Raw genomic sequence first — 14,815 nt, 5'->3', positions numbered from 1 at the left:
CACCGGAACTCAGCCTGGAGTCTGGGGGGAAGGGTTTGCCCAAACTGTTAAAAGGTCTGGCGCCATTAAAGTTTACGGCTTTGATCAGTGAACATTGTCTTAGCCGCACTTTCTTTTCACCCCTCTTCCCTATAACCCCAAAATTCTCTCAACAGGTAACCCGGTTTACATGTGGCTGCTGGCAGCTACAAGTGACTCTAGTAAGACTCCTTGCAATAGGGATATGGAACCTTAAAAGGCAACCTTCTGTACCCAGGTAGGACTTTCAATGAATGGGTGAGGATACAATTTGTTTGGCCTACAAAATGTACAGGGAAAAGATGGAGCAGAAACTGAGGGAATGTCAACCAATGACTAACCCAAGTTCAGACCCACCCCGTGGGAGAGAACACCCCTCTGACACTGCTAATGATGTTTGCCTATACTTGCAGAGAGGAATCTAGAATAACTGTCCTCTGATGGAAACAGTTGCAGAGACCCGCAGCCAAACATTAGGCAGAGCTCAGGGAACCTTGTGAAAGAGGAGAAGGAAGTATTGAAGGAGCCAGAGGGGTCACAGACATGACAAGAAAATCTGACAGAAGCAACTAACCCAGCCCATGGGAGTTCACAAAGACTGAACCACCAACCAAAGAGCATGCATGGGATGGACCTAGGCCTCTTACATATATGCAGCAGATGTACCGCTTGGTCTTCATGTAGGACCCCTAACAACTGAAGCAGGGGCTGTCTCTGACCCTGTTGTCTGCCTGTGGATCTCTTTTTCCTAACTGGGCTGCCTTGTCTAGGCTCATTTGGAGAGTATGCACCTAGTCCTACTGAAACTTGATGTGCCAAAGCAGGTTGATACCCATGGAAGGCCTCCCCTTCTCTGAGGAAAAAGGGGATGGGGTGGCATATAGGTGGAGAAGGGAGAGGAAGGTTTGATGTATTTATGTAAATAGGAGAGGGGACATGAGAGAGATGGGAAGAGAAGGAGGGGAAGTTTTGATCACGATGTATTTACATAAGTTAATTTTTAAAAAAGAAAAGTTAAGCTGAGTCTTATGGCATTTTCTCAGTTGAGATTCCTTTCCTTTAGATAACTCTAGCTTGTGTCAAGTTGACATAAGAGTAGCCACTATCTACTACTTGGTGTGTAGTAAGGCACAGCCACTATCCCTAACACAGAAAAACCAAAATACCTGAAAATATGAGCAAATGCGGCTCATCAGCACGAAGTGTTGAATTTATCCGAGAATGCGAGGTTATCCGCATACACAACCCTGTTAATGCAGCTACCATCTTTAGGGAGCGGGGATAAGGATGGAATGTTTAATTGATGCAAGAAACACACTTGGCAAATAGTACCACCATGATTTAAAAAAAATTCAACAAAATTAATAAAATAAAAAGAGACCTGAATGCAAAACAAGACATATTCAAGGTTTTCTACTAGGTTGGACTTTGTAAGCAAACCCATTGTTCAGATAAGGGAGAAAAATTGACTCCCAAATTGTCTTATTGATCTCCAACAATATTAGATATTTGTAATCTTTTTATTATAGTCAAAGAATGTTCAAAAGTGTGATTCTTCTTTCTGTGTGTCAGTTAGCCTGAGTTTAAGTATCAGAGAGAATCTTCCAGATCTAAACATTAAAGGCTGAAATGAACCAGAACTACAAGAACGAAGTTAAAAACAAAGCCACCGAAGTCCCCTGCATTGCTCTCCTATTTAAAGTATAGAAATTCCAAATAGTTTTTGAAATTCTAAAAGACAAAAACATTGTTGCAAGATATTTCCTATCCATTCACACGGAGGCAGTGAGAGGCCAGTGATTGGAGGGGAGAGGGGGGAGGAGCTGAGGGAAGGAGGGGCGGAGAGAGAGGGAGCCTGGGAGCTGTAGGAGGGAACAGAGGGGGAGACACACAGATCCAGTTGACATCAGATGTTTCTGGTGTGCTGAAAGGTTAGAAATATTGGGATAAAACTTTATCATTGTATATTGGCATTATGTAATTGGGAGTTTCATATACATAAATATATTTGGTTAACTGCTCAAGTGTAAGAGTCTTGCTTTGCCGGATGCTTGGAAGGAATGGATGCTGACAGGAGAGAGAGAGAGAGGCCCGACAGGACTTGGAGCAGAGGCCTGGTGGGGCAGTGCTATATTTTAATCTTTTCGCATTACAAAGCATTGATAATTGACTTCCCACACTCTCCTGACAGAGGGGAGACACCCTGAACCCCCGATCATGAAGGTGGGCCCGGCAGGGTGCTGCTCCACTGCACTTGGAATGTGCTGACCCTTCGAGTTTCTTAAATGTGGGAACTCAGCTGCGTGTTTTATGGACTGTTTTAAAACGGAGACAATGAATGAATGAGGAGAATTGATTTTTCCAGGACTGAAAAGATACCCTAGAAATTAAGAGCACTTGCTGATCTTTCAGTTCCGAACATCCACAGGAGGCAGTACACAACAGCTTGAGACTCCAGCTCTAAGGGGGGGCAGTGCCTTCCTCAGATCTCCACAATTGAACACACACACACACACACACACACACACACACAAATAAATAAATAAATAAATAAATAAATAAATAAATAAATAAATACCTTTAAAAGAAGAACTTTCTATTTCTTCTGTGGTCTCTGATGTGTTGATTTTACACTAAAATGTAGATTATCACGTAAAAGAAGATTAATTAAAGCTGAGATTATGGTCACCTTTTTTCAACCACACCAACAAGGCTTATTCTGTATGAATAAAGAGAAAGAGAAGGTAAAATAGAAAGACAGAAAGAGAAAGAAAATGAGACAGACAGCTACAGCCATGCAGGACTAAAGAGACAGCGGTGTTCTTCCTACAAGGGCCAGATGGCCAGATGGTACTGTAATCATACCCAATGGTGTAGTGTAGCTCTTCCTCATCTCTAAAGAGTATCAGTTTTCAAATAACATGTTAACACCACAACAGGCAGAAGCACTGCCCAGACTGGTGCCCAGTTATTTTTGTCACATTCGATAAGCCTCCTACGGAGCTAGCATTACTATAAAAAGTGTGTTTCCTCATGGCTAGAGAGGCAGTGTCCTTGGCCAGTGGCTCTATCTTTCCTTTGAGTACAGATGAGCTCCCAAAGGCCCCAGGCAGGCAGAAAACCCCAGATTCCTTCCCTAGTATTAAATACCCAACACATAATGAGCAGTCAAACTCACTAGTGAAAGTAGCTAATGCAGTAGTATTAGCACATGCTTGTAATCCTGGCTCTGGGAAGGTTGACATATAAGGAAGGACCATGAATTCAAGGCCAATTTGGACCACATAGTGAGTTTTAAGACAGTCTGGGCTATATAGTGGAACTGTGACAGATTAGACAGACAGATGGACAGACAGACAGGAGGGCGAATGGCTGGATAGATAGATTGATAAATGATGGGTGGATAGATGATTGATGAATAGAAGATTGATTAAATGATTGATGGATGATAGATAGATAGATAGATAGATAGATAGATAGATAGATAGATAGGGTTTCATGGTTTCTATTCCTGCAAAAAACATCATGAGCAAGTTGGGGAGGGGAGGGTATATTCAGCTTACACATCCACATTGTTGTTAATCACCAAAGGAAATCAGGACTGGAACTCACACAGGGTAGGAACCTGGAAGCAGGAGCTGATACAGAAGCCATGGAGGGATGCTACCCCTGGCTTGCTCAGCTTGCTTTCTTATAGAACCTAGGACTACCATAGAACCAAGGATGGCACCATCCATAATGGGCACTCCCACCCTTGATCACTAATTGAGGAAACGCCTTACCGCTGGATGTCATGAAAGCATTTCCTCAAGGGAGGCTCCACAAAACCAGCCAGTACAGATGGATGGATAGAAAGAAAGAAAGAAAGAAAGAAAGAAAGAAAGAAAGAAAGAAAGAAAGAAAGAAAGAAAGAAAGAAAAAACAGCAAGGTGGCAATAAACAAGTACCACAGTTAGCAGTTCCTTTCAGGCTGTGCCCTCCTGTGTGCTCCTCTTGCCTGAGGCACCTGGCTCTGGGTGAAGACCCAAGCCTATATCCTTACATGCAGTCAGTGTCTCTGGACACCATACTTACCAGGGCAGGTTCCAAGATCAGAGGCCGGATGCACTCAGCAGTTGCATGTTTCCAGCTTTACCTGTAGGCATAGCATTGGTCCTCACTGCCAAGGTCTGGTCTATAAACTCTCACTTTTCTACATCCTTACAGGAAGCTTAAAGTTGCCTCTGTGAAGTTTTGCCTCTCCGGCTTTGCAAGTCTTAATTGTTTCCATGGCAAATGCCAATGATGCTTTCTGAGTGAAGAACTAACAAATGTACATCCATATTTTAAAGATGTATATGGGGGAGTCCCTATGACTGCCTGTGTGATATTACATCTCAGAAAACTCCCAAGACCAGGAGTGCTAACTGCCTAGGTAAAGGCGTGGGCTGTGAGTTCCATTAGTGAAAGTCATTTTGAAAAATGAACAATTACACTCAGAAAGTCGTTGTTTTTGCTTTACTCAAGGCAGATGCGAGCAACCAACATTAATTTATTTTAATTTCAATGTCTCAGCATAAATAGACACAAGAAAGGAATCAGAGCTTGAGCCTGAGAGCATAATACTTACAACTGTTGATCTAATCCCATTTGTAAATTTTATGTGCCCACAGGAGTCACTATGGAAGTTACTAGATCAATCTGTTCAGAGTGAGGCTTTATTAGTAAGTATTTACTAAGTGTTAGGCATGGGGATTTAACATAGCTAGAAGCCATGTCGCCTTGTTTTAAAACAAATATAGTTGACTTTCCTCATTTTTAGTTCTCTCTCTCTCTCCCTCTCTATCTATCTATCTATCTCTCTCTCTGTCTGTCTTTCTCTCTCTCCATCCTTCCCTCCCTTTCATTCTTTCTTCTTTTCTCTCTTCCTTTCATTCTTTCTCTCTCTCTTGTCTTCTTCCTCCCTTCCTTTCACTTCTGTTGTATGTGTGCATATGTGTATTATATGCTCATGTGTGCATAAGTGCATAGGTGTACTTGCATGTGTGTGTGCATGTGGAGGCCTGAAGTTGTCCCTGGGTGTCTGCCTCTAACCTGCCCGTCTTATATTCGGAGTGTCTCCTTGAACTTGGAGCTGCTGTTTCAGCTAGGCTAGATGGCCAATATCCCCAAAGACCTCGAGGATCTCCCTCTGCACTCCAATTGCCACTGTCCCTGCCTATTACACAGCTGCTTGGAACTGAAGAAACACTTTACCCACTGAGCTGTTTCCCCAGGCCCCTCACTTCAGGTTTTCTCATTGCAGAAATTACATTATTGTGTTTTGAAATTCCAGTCTATTTTGATTCTGTAATCAAAATAAATGCAAAGGAATCCTATTCAGCAGGTGAAGAAACTCTGTTATATTCACCACAAACCGTGTTAGCATAAAACACAGAAAGAGGAAAAACAGAAAAAGTACATCAAGCAAATATCAGTGTAGCTATAGTCCTGTTTATGTTCCACAAAAATACAGTTTAATCCCCAAATTACTAGAGATAAAAAGATATGCAATTACAGTAATAAAAGCTAAAAAGGAGCCTGGAAAAATGGCTTAGTGATTGAAAACACTTGTGGCTCTGGCAGAGAACCCTGGTTCAGTTCCCAGCACCCACATGGTGGCTCACAACCATCCATAACTCCAGTTCCTGGTGATCCAATACCCTCTTCTGACCTCTGTGGATACCAGGAACATTCATGGTATATAGATAAACATGCAGGTAAATGATTTATACACATAAACAAAATAAATAAGTCTAAACCAAAAAAAAAACTAATTAAAACTATGGTCCTAATGTTCCTAATAATTCAGCCAAAAAATAGAGACAACTTAACTAACTGAGTTTGAAAGACAAATTCATGAATTAAGTTGTCTTTTCCCATAAGGCCCTTTAGTTTGGTAGATATCCTATGATTTTAGACAGTATATTTCTAAGATTTAAGAATTTCACATCTTGCTCTTTCTCTTCCGGTTCCAGGAGCTGCAGGAGCCTCAGGTTACCAAGCAGATATGGCAAGTCCAAGAACCACACCACACACAACCAGTCCCACAAATGGTGCAGAAATGGCAAAAAGAAACTGCAGTCACAAAGATATATTGAATCTCTTCAGGGGGTTGACCCCAAGTTCCTGAGGAACATGTGCTTTGCCAAGAAGCACAACAAGAAAGGCCTGAAAAAGATGCAGGCCAACAATGCAAAGGCAATGAGTGCATGCGCAGAGGCCATCAAGGCCCTTGTGAAGCCTCAGGCCATCAAGCCCAAGATGCCAAAGGGCCTCAGCCTCAAACTCAGCCACCTGGCTTTCATAGCTCACCCCAAGCTTGGGAAGTGGATTCGAAGCTACATGGCCAAGGGGCGTAGGCTCTGCCAGCCAAAGCCCAAGGCTCAAACCAAGGCAGAGGCCAAAGTTCCAGCTAAGGCCCAGGCTTCAGCTCCAGCTCAGGCTACCAAAGGTGCCCAGGCCCCTGTGAAGGCCCCAGAGGAAAGGTTCCTGCCAGTGTGAAGACAGATGGACTGCTGTGACACACCTTTCTACACACTATTTGCAGATGACCAGTGTCCTATGCTGTTTTACAAATAAACTTGAGGCTAGATCTATTAAATAATAATAATAATTTCACATCTCTTGACACTACTCAGAATCCATCTGGGGAGGTGGAGTCAGTCCTAATCAACAGCAAGCCATAGGAAATCATCAGAACAAGCACCATCACTGTTCCGTGAGAGCCGAGGAAGTTAGGCTCTCTGTGAGAGATGGCTAATGCCACAGTAGACAGGTCTGGAAATAGACTCGAATGAACACGTGAACAGAACAGGTAGACAACACAATTACAATCTATCCTTTCGTGACTGTCTTTGCCCCTGAATGTAATGACTTTCCCACTTTCCAAATCCAAGGCCACTCTAGCAGAGCTCACAATCCTCTGCCCTTCTTACTTAGCTTCCACTGAGCAGAATGGGCAGGGTCTCCACCATAGTCCCAGCAAGTGACATCATTGCCAAGAAGGGATCATTCTGGCAAAGGTCTAGATGCCCCAAAAGACAAGTGTGTGAGAGAAACTCTCTACCAGTCACACACACACCACCACCACCACCACCACCACTACCACCACCACAGTTGAGGACTACTGTGGTGAGGTTCAGCTCATCTCATAGATTTTGAAAATGAATTCCAAACTAGCTCTTGAGATCACTCCCAACATAATTTAAAGGCATTTTGTTTCTTACATTTCTCTTCCCCTTGCTTCCTGTTTCTGGCTGCACATGTCCCACTGAATATACTGTTTATAGTCCAATATCATCGTACCACATCTATGATCAAATCCAATTCCTTTGGTACGAACAAAGACTCTGGATGTTTGATAATGTCAGGCCACACCGTTAATTGTGCCTTCAGTAATACACATAACACCAAAGTGAACCTGCAACAACCATAATCACTATGTTCTTCTATTTTTAAGATTTCTTTAGTATTATATGTAAATACATGGTAGCTGTCTTCAGACATACCAAATGAGGCCATCAGATCTCATTACAGATGGTTGTGAGCCACCATGTGGTTGCTGGGATTTGAACTCAGGACCTCAGAAGATCTGTCAGTACTCTTAACCACTGAGCCATCTCTCTTGCCCAATTACTATTTTCATGAACTCTTCTTTAATCAAAATATATGTGAACTACATCCTCCAAATCTATTAGCCTAATAGTATGTGAGTGGAGAAAGGGGTGCACATGAGTGTGGTGTGTGCACATGTGTGTGTGGGTGGAAACCAGATCTACCTCAGCTGCAGTTGCCTGAGGACCATTCACCTTGATTTCCAGAAAGCATCTCTCACCGGGACCTGAAGTCTGCTGCTTAGACTAGAATGTCTGGCTGGCCAGCAAGCCTGGGGATCAACCTTTCTCTACTGCCCCAGTACTAGGATTGCGTGTACACACCACCACACTTGTTTGATATTTTTATGTGAGTTTTGGGAATCAAATCTAGCTCCTTGTGCTAGCAAAGTCCATTGCTTACTGAACCATCTCCCCAGATGCTATCCAGCAAACTTTAATACATCTCATTTGTCTTATTGAAAGAAAAAGAAGATGAAGAGGAGGAGGGTGAAGAGGATACAGACAGACAGACAGACGGAAAGACAGAGTGGGGTGGAGAGACTGTCTTTCTGGCACTTCTTGTTCCCATCAAAGTGCTTTACATACAATGAGGGCAGGCCCCCAAAACTGAAATAAACTAGAAAAATAGAAGCCTCCATAATCTTAACGTTAAGGGAGAGTGTATCAGTCATTCTGGAATGATATCTAATTATTCTTTCTAATTATTCTAATTAATCATTTTTGTTTTTTAAGACTAGAATCATGCAGTTTGTACTATTTATAATTTGATTTATCTTAATTAACCTAAGCACCAACTGTGGCATTTTCTCCATCACCAATTGTCTTAGTTAGGGTTACACTACTATGAACAGTCACCATGACCAAGGCAACTCTTATAAGGAGAACATTTAATTGGGGCTGGCTTACAGGTTCAGAGGTTCAGTCCATTATCATCAAGGCAGAAAACATGGCAGCATCCAGGCAGGCATGGTGTAGGAGGAGCCGAGGGGTCTACATCTTTATCTGAAAGCTGCTAGCAGGATACTCGCTTCTAGACAGCTAGGATGAGGGTTTTAAAGTCCACATCCACAGTGTCATGCCTACTCCAAAAAGAACATGCCTACTCAAACAGGACCACTCCCTAGGCCAAGCATATATAAACCATTCCACCAATGCTACCTGGAAGATGTCATTGATGGATGGAAGGGCATCACTTCTAATGATAACATGTTCTAGTGGATGAACAAAACCAATTATGAAAGAGCTCCAACTCCTGTGTAGTTTCCTGGTCTTAGAGAATGAGTACCACGTTCCAAGAACTTCATTTCTTAGTTTGGATAGGGAGTCCAAACTTAAGGTTTCAATGCATTCTGCTTACTGGGAGAAGATAAGGCCCTGAGGACTCCCCTGAGTTTGGTACCTACTAATCACCATGGCATGTCTGGGCTTGTGGGCCAGGCTCTAGCTCCACCATTATGTGGCGCCATCCTCAACACACCTTCTCTCCTACTCATCCAGAGACATACCAGTCACAGTTGATACACAACTTTCTCCATGTTGACCACTTCTTGTAATTGCATGTACAAAGACCATGCTTCTAAGTAAGGCCCTGCTCTGCAGCTCTGGGCAGGACTGACTACCATGTGACCTTCTGAGAGATGCAGTTCAATCTTTGCTTTTTTATAGAACTCAGGACTACCATCCCAAGGATGATACCACCCACAATGGGCCCTCCAACCCTTGATCACTAGTTGAGGAAGTGCACTACAGCTGGATCTCATGGAGGCATTTCCTCAAAGGAGGCTCCATAAAACCAGCCAGTACAGATGGATGGAATCCTCTAGAATATATGTGGCTGACAATGGCCCTGAGCTGTCTCCATGCTCACCAGGACATCATCATACCCATCCATGCTTACATCCCTAATCCATCACTTGGACCTCCTATTAGGTCCCTAGGTATTGTAGAGAAAATATAACTTACAATTCTTGCGAAGTGCCTAGCTGAATTCAGGCTGCTGAATCTCATAGGCATATTGAGAATCTACAATCCAGGCATCCAAACTAAAACATATGTGTGGAGCCAGGGGTAACTCTCTCTGCAGAGCTCAAGAGAGCTTATATCTCAGGCACTCCAGATGAAGCATCTGTAAGAGCAAGAGTAACTTTCTCTGCAGCATCTCATCCAGAACCTAGGGTGAATGACTCTGACTAATCATAGCCATTTAGAAGAGGATCCCAAAAGCTAGCTACTGCCAGAGGAAGTACATTAGGCCTCAATAGAACCCCAAAATGATCATATCTGAGAAACAGCAACTTCTGGAGTTCCCTGCCTGCCTTGAGCCCTGGCCATGAGAACCCTTCAGTCTAGGTACCCAGCTTCAAGAGGACAATAAAGAAGCCACTAGGGTTTCTCTTCAAGACATGGAATGAATGCTGGAGCAGGAATGGGATGGAACACAGGCCGCTGTGTTTGTTTCATGTATATTTCATGTGTATCCTGGACACTTCTCCTAGAGGTAATTTTGTACACTGTTTTTCCAAATATTGTGCCTATGGACAGTATGGATTTTTCTACTTGAAATATCTGGCCAAAAGCTTTTGATTTTGGAGCATTTTAGAGTTTTAAATCAGAGGTATGCGGACTGTAATGTTTGGCCAAGATTCTCTGCAGCACTGTGGGATCTGTTCTGCAGCAGAAATACAAGATCTGAGGTTTTAGAAAGGCTTTGAGGGTGGGTTCAGAATCTGCACAGATATAGACACATCTGGATGCAACCCAGGTGAAGGTGGAGGGCACAGTCAGGCAAGGCCTCTGTCGCCCCTAGAGAGAGATCACTGAGGGTTTTCTCCCATGGAAGGTGCTGTTTTTTAGCACCTGATGCCCACTTCTTTTGGGTGTAGAGTCTCAGTGAATGCAATTAAGAAACATGGGAATCCTGAAGCAGCATCAACCACACCCTTGCAGAAAAACAAAATTTAGGCCAAAAGATATATTCAAGAGAAAGGTTATGTGGAAATCACAGGCAAGTGCCACCCATAAACTAAGATACTTGAAGCTGTCATAAGGAATGAGAGAGACTGGAAAGAGTGTCCCTCACAGCCCAAGGAGAAGCTGACCCTGTAGCCCAGAACTGTGACAGCAAGGTTCTGCAGATGAAGTTCTCCAGGCTATGGTGTTCATCACACTAGCCACAGGAAGCCAGTGAAAATCAACACTCACAAAGAGTCCACAGAGTATCCGTGTCATCCCATGTCTTGGGTAGTATGTATCCCTCTCACTCCTGCAGTAGATATTGGCTTATCCTGGATGAAGCTCTTCCTTAAACCCTCTGAGCATCTAGCAAAAACAACAGCACATACGACTTATACCTCCTGTCCTATCTCCTTCAATGATGCAAAACTCAAGCCAGATGCAACAGGACCCCTATTTTGTTCCTCTCCTGTGGAGAAACCAGAAGTCTTTCATTTCATTATCTAGAGGGATTCCCTCTAGACAGAAAACCTCTGGTTGAAAGACAGCAGAAGACAGCAAATGGCAGGGACTGAAAGGCTAAGGACTAACAGAAGCTAGACAATAGGATGTGGCCATTGTATAAATGGACTTAGAGGTAGAGAGTCCAGATTCTCATCCTCAAAAACAGTCATACATCACATCTGTTATCTGGTGTGGGTGGTGGTGTGCTCTTACACACAGTAGAGACACCCAGAAGCAGGCCTTGCAACATCTCCCCTGACCAGGCCACTTGAGCAGTGTTGTGTATTCCCTGTCACGCCCCACTTAACCATGCACACTTGAAACAACATGGTGGTCACCAAAAGCTCCTTTGAGGTATCTATGATCTCTATAAACCTGTGACTGTCCATGGCCACACTGCAGATTAAAAAATGGTTAGCATCTCCCTGTGACTAGGACAACGGAGTTTCCTGCGGCTAACATCAAGATCTACCATCACCAACCTCACACGGTATGTGAACTATAGGGGGACAGCTCTGCAGAGAGGGCAGGATAGAGACAGGGGAGATGAGTGGAGACTGGACCTAACACAGATAGCACTACGGGTCCTCTCTGCACAGTCAGCTGCAACACAGCACCCCCCCCAAAAAAAAAAGAAAATAAGGAAGACCCAGAGGAGGCCTATTTGGCAAGACCTCTGCTTGCTGTGGAGGAAGATAATTTGCTACATAAATAATGAATTAGATGAGTGTCAACGTGGAATTGGTTCTTGGAATGGCTGGCAGAGCTCTTGTGTGACTCGGGGTCACTGCGGGCTGTCAATTCCCAGAGCTGCCGGGACAGATCTGCATCAGGTTTCACCGTTCCCCACCCGCAGTGGTATGTCTTCACGGGGCTTGCTAATTCTATCTAGATGTGGCTGAGAGTCAGAGGACTCAGAGGCGGAAAGCATTCTTGTCCAATTGTGATGAGCCCATAGGATTCCTCCCCTCTCTTTGCTCTGTCCTTCTACCATCAGTATTTGATGTGGTCCTCCCTGCTGGGACTTCAAAGTCCAAGTCCATCCATGCAGAAGGGGAGTCTTTGTTCTGCTTTCTTTTTTTTTTTGTTTGTTTGTTTGTTTTTGTTTTTGTTTGTTTGTTTGGGGTTTTTTGGGGGGGATTTGGTTTTTTCAAGACAGGGTTTCTCTGTATAGCCCTGGCTGTCCTGGAACTCACTCTGTAGACCAGGTTGGCTTCGAACTCAGAAATTCACCTGCCTTGGCCTCCCAGAGTGCTGGGATTACAGGCGTGCACCACCTGCTTTCTTAAAAGTCCACTTCATTCTGTGTCCAGTCGAGAAGGGACACGGAGGGAGTAATAGGCTGTATGTACCTGCCCAAGAGACATAAAGGCACACAGAATGTGTGTCTGAGGTCTTTGCAATCAGCCATACATGTGGTGTGCCCCGTGAAAAAGGATTTCTGATGAGCCTACAGTCACAGAACAGAGACAAGGATGCTTACAGCAGTGCCTCTCCAAAGGCACTGGGGTTGCTTAAGAGGTTCCACAAACAGGCTTACCCAGACTAGATAGCCAGGTCAAGAGGCACACTCCAGAGAAAGTGCAGAGAAACACTGATCTGAAAATGGGAACAACATGGAGGCCCCCTTTGTAGTCTCCATCCTAGCCAGGAAACATTCCAGAACTCAGCCTGGGAGAGGTCTGCTCACGCTGGAACTCGCTGGATGGCTGGGTGCCTCTGGAAAGAATTCCAAATCACTGCTACGCTCCAAGTTTAGACATCTCCTTCTCTCCTGCATCTGGGAAAACTGCCTTACTTCATTTCCGCTCCCCAGCTGGAGTCAAGCCTCCTCCAGCCTGGCATGACTCCGGGTCGCCCCAATTCTCCCACAGGTTTCCCCCTTCCTGTTAATCTAACAAGACTGACAGAATCCTGGATTCAGACTGTCTTCATCTTCTTGGACATTGTGATGTTGACCAAAGTTTTGTTTGTGAGTGTTGCTGAGGCTGTGGGCAAGTTGATCCCTCCCAGAACAAATGGTGTCTAGTGTGATGCTGGAGCTGCTGCAAGCTACCACTGCCTTTATGACTGTTCTCCACCACCTTTGGGCAGCAGCTCACAGACACATTCAGTTATAGTGTGGTCTGGATTATACTGTAACAATTGGTCAGCAGAATCCCCTGGCAATGTCCTCCAATCACAGGAAATACACCTATGAGGGCTCAAAGTCCTGCAGGTGAGCTGTACCCATGTGGGTCTCAGAGGCACATATTCTTCCAGTGAAGTAGCTGCAGCCACATCTGCTAGTTAGCTGGAAGGCTCTGCTAGTGCCTGACAAATACAGAGGGGGACACTCTCAGTCAGCCATTCAACTGAGCGCAGGGTCCCCCAATGGAGGAACTAGAGAAAGGACCCAAGGAGCTGAAGGGGTTTGCAGCGCCATAGGAGAAACAATGAGCCACCCAGTACTCCCAGAGCTCTCAGGGACAAAAGCATCAACCAGATAGTACACATGGTATTACCCATGGCTCCAGACGCATAGGCAGCAGAGGATGGCCTTGTTGGACATCAAAGGAAGGAGAGGCCCTTGGTCCTAGAAAGGCTCGATGCAGCAGTATAGAGGAATACAAGGACAGAGAAGCGGGAGAGGATTGGTTAAGAGAACGGGGGAGAGGAGATGGCGTATGGAATTTGGGGGGGGGCAGGAAAGGGGAAATCACTTGAAATGTAAATAATGTATCTAATAAAAAATAAGAATTAAAAAAAAGAATGAGATTTCAACATATATCATCTATTTTCCAAGCCCCCCCACCCCTACCCCCACCCCCACCCCCCACCCCCACCCCCACCCCCACAAAGACAAACAGGCCTGGAACAGTAGGCAGTGGGGAACCTGGCAGTGTAGATGTGTGTAGGGTGTGATGGTCAGAATTAATTGTCTCATTGATAACTAAAAGCAGGTCTTCAGGGTGATTCTCTAGATTAATGTTAGCTTCTGAGACTACCTGTTAGGGATTCTGGATTAAGTTAATTGATTTGGGAAGGCCCATTTTAAATGTGGATAGGACTACTACCTGAGAAGGGATTCCTGGTCAGAATGACATGGAGAGAGGAAACTGGGCATTAGCATGAAGTGTAGGGCATCTGTGGACAGGGGGCAGTGCAGAGCAACTGGAGGCAGTAGGCAATGCAAGGCACCTGTGGACACTAGGCAGCGTCCACAGTGGGTAGCAGGCAGTGTAGGGCGCTTGGAAGCTATTGGCAACTCAGGGCACCTGTGGGCAGTGGGCAATGCAGGGCACCTGGCTGCTTTTCTCTCTTGGTCTTCATGAGCTATTCCAAGTCTACTGGTGTTTCTGGTTTGCCCATCTTGAGATCCCATTCTTCAACAGAGGAAGGTGACACTGCCTCCTGGGAACATTGCCTCCTATGCTTCACAGAAGAACCACTGTCACCATAATCTCCTGTGTCATGTCCCGAGCCCCCAAAATCTGCCTGTAAGGTAAATAGGGGCAGATAGAGTGCTCTGAGACTGGGTTCCAGTGCCAGACCTGTTCTAGCCACCATATCCTGCTGGCAGGGCCCAGAGCCTTCCTCCCTCAGCCTCAGCTCAGCCCTCACTCCTCCAGTTCTCCGAAGCCAGAGACAATTAAATATTCTGTGTGTGTGTGTGTGTGTGTGTATGTGTGTGTGTGTGTTTATATAACTCAACATAGTCCCTT

The 14,815-nt window shown here is 44.7% G+C and overlaps 1 protein-coding gene across 1 annotated transcript; it reads left to right on the top strand.

Annotated features, from left to right (window-relative positions):
• The first annotated feature begins 2,857 nt into the window (after positions 1-2,857).
• LOC127667085 (60S ribosomal protein L29-like) lies at positions 2,858-6,540 on the top strand. The gene is made up of 2 exons (XM_052160118.1): positions 2,858-2,868; positions 6,015-6,540. The coding sequence occupies exons 1-2, from the start codon at positions 2,858-2,860 to the stop codon at positions 6,538-6,540; spliced, it is 537 nt and encodes a 178-aa protein (XP_052016078.1).
• Positions 6,541-14,815: the final 8,275 nt, after the last annotated feature.

The sequence above is a fragment of the Apodemus sylvaticus genome, chromosome 16 (genome assembly GCF_947179515.1).
Source record: "Apodemus sylvaticus chromosome 16, mApoSyl1.1, whole genome shotgun sequence".
NCBI lineage: Eukaryota > Metazoa > Chordata > Mammalia > Rodentia > Muridae > Apodemus > Apodemus sylvaticus.
Note: the sequence above shows the minus strand (reverse complement) of the source record. Positions and strands in the feature narration are given on the sequence as shown.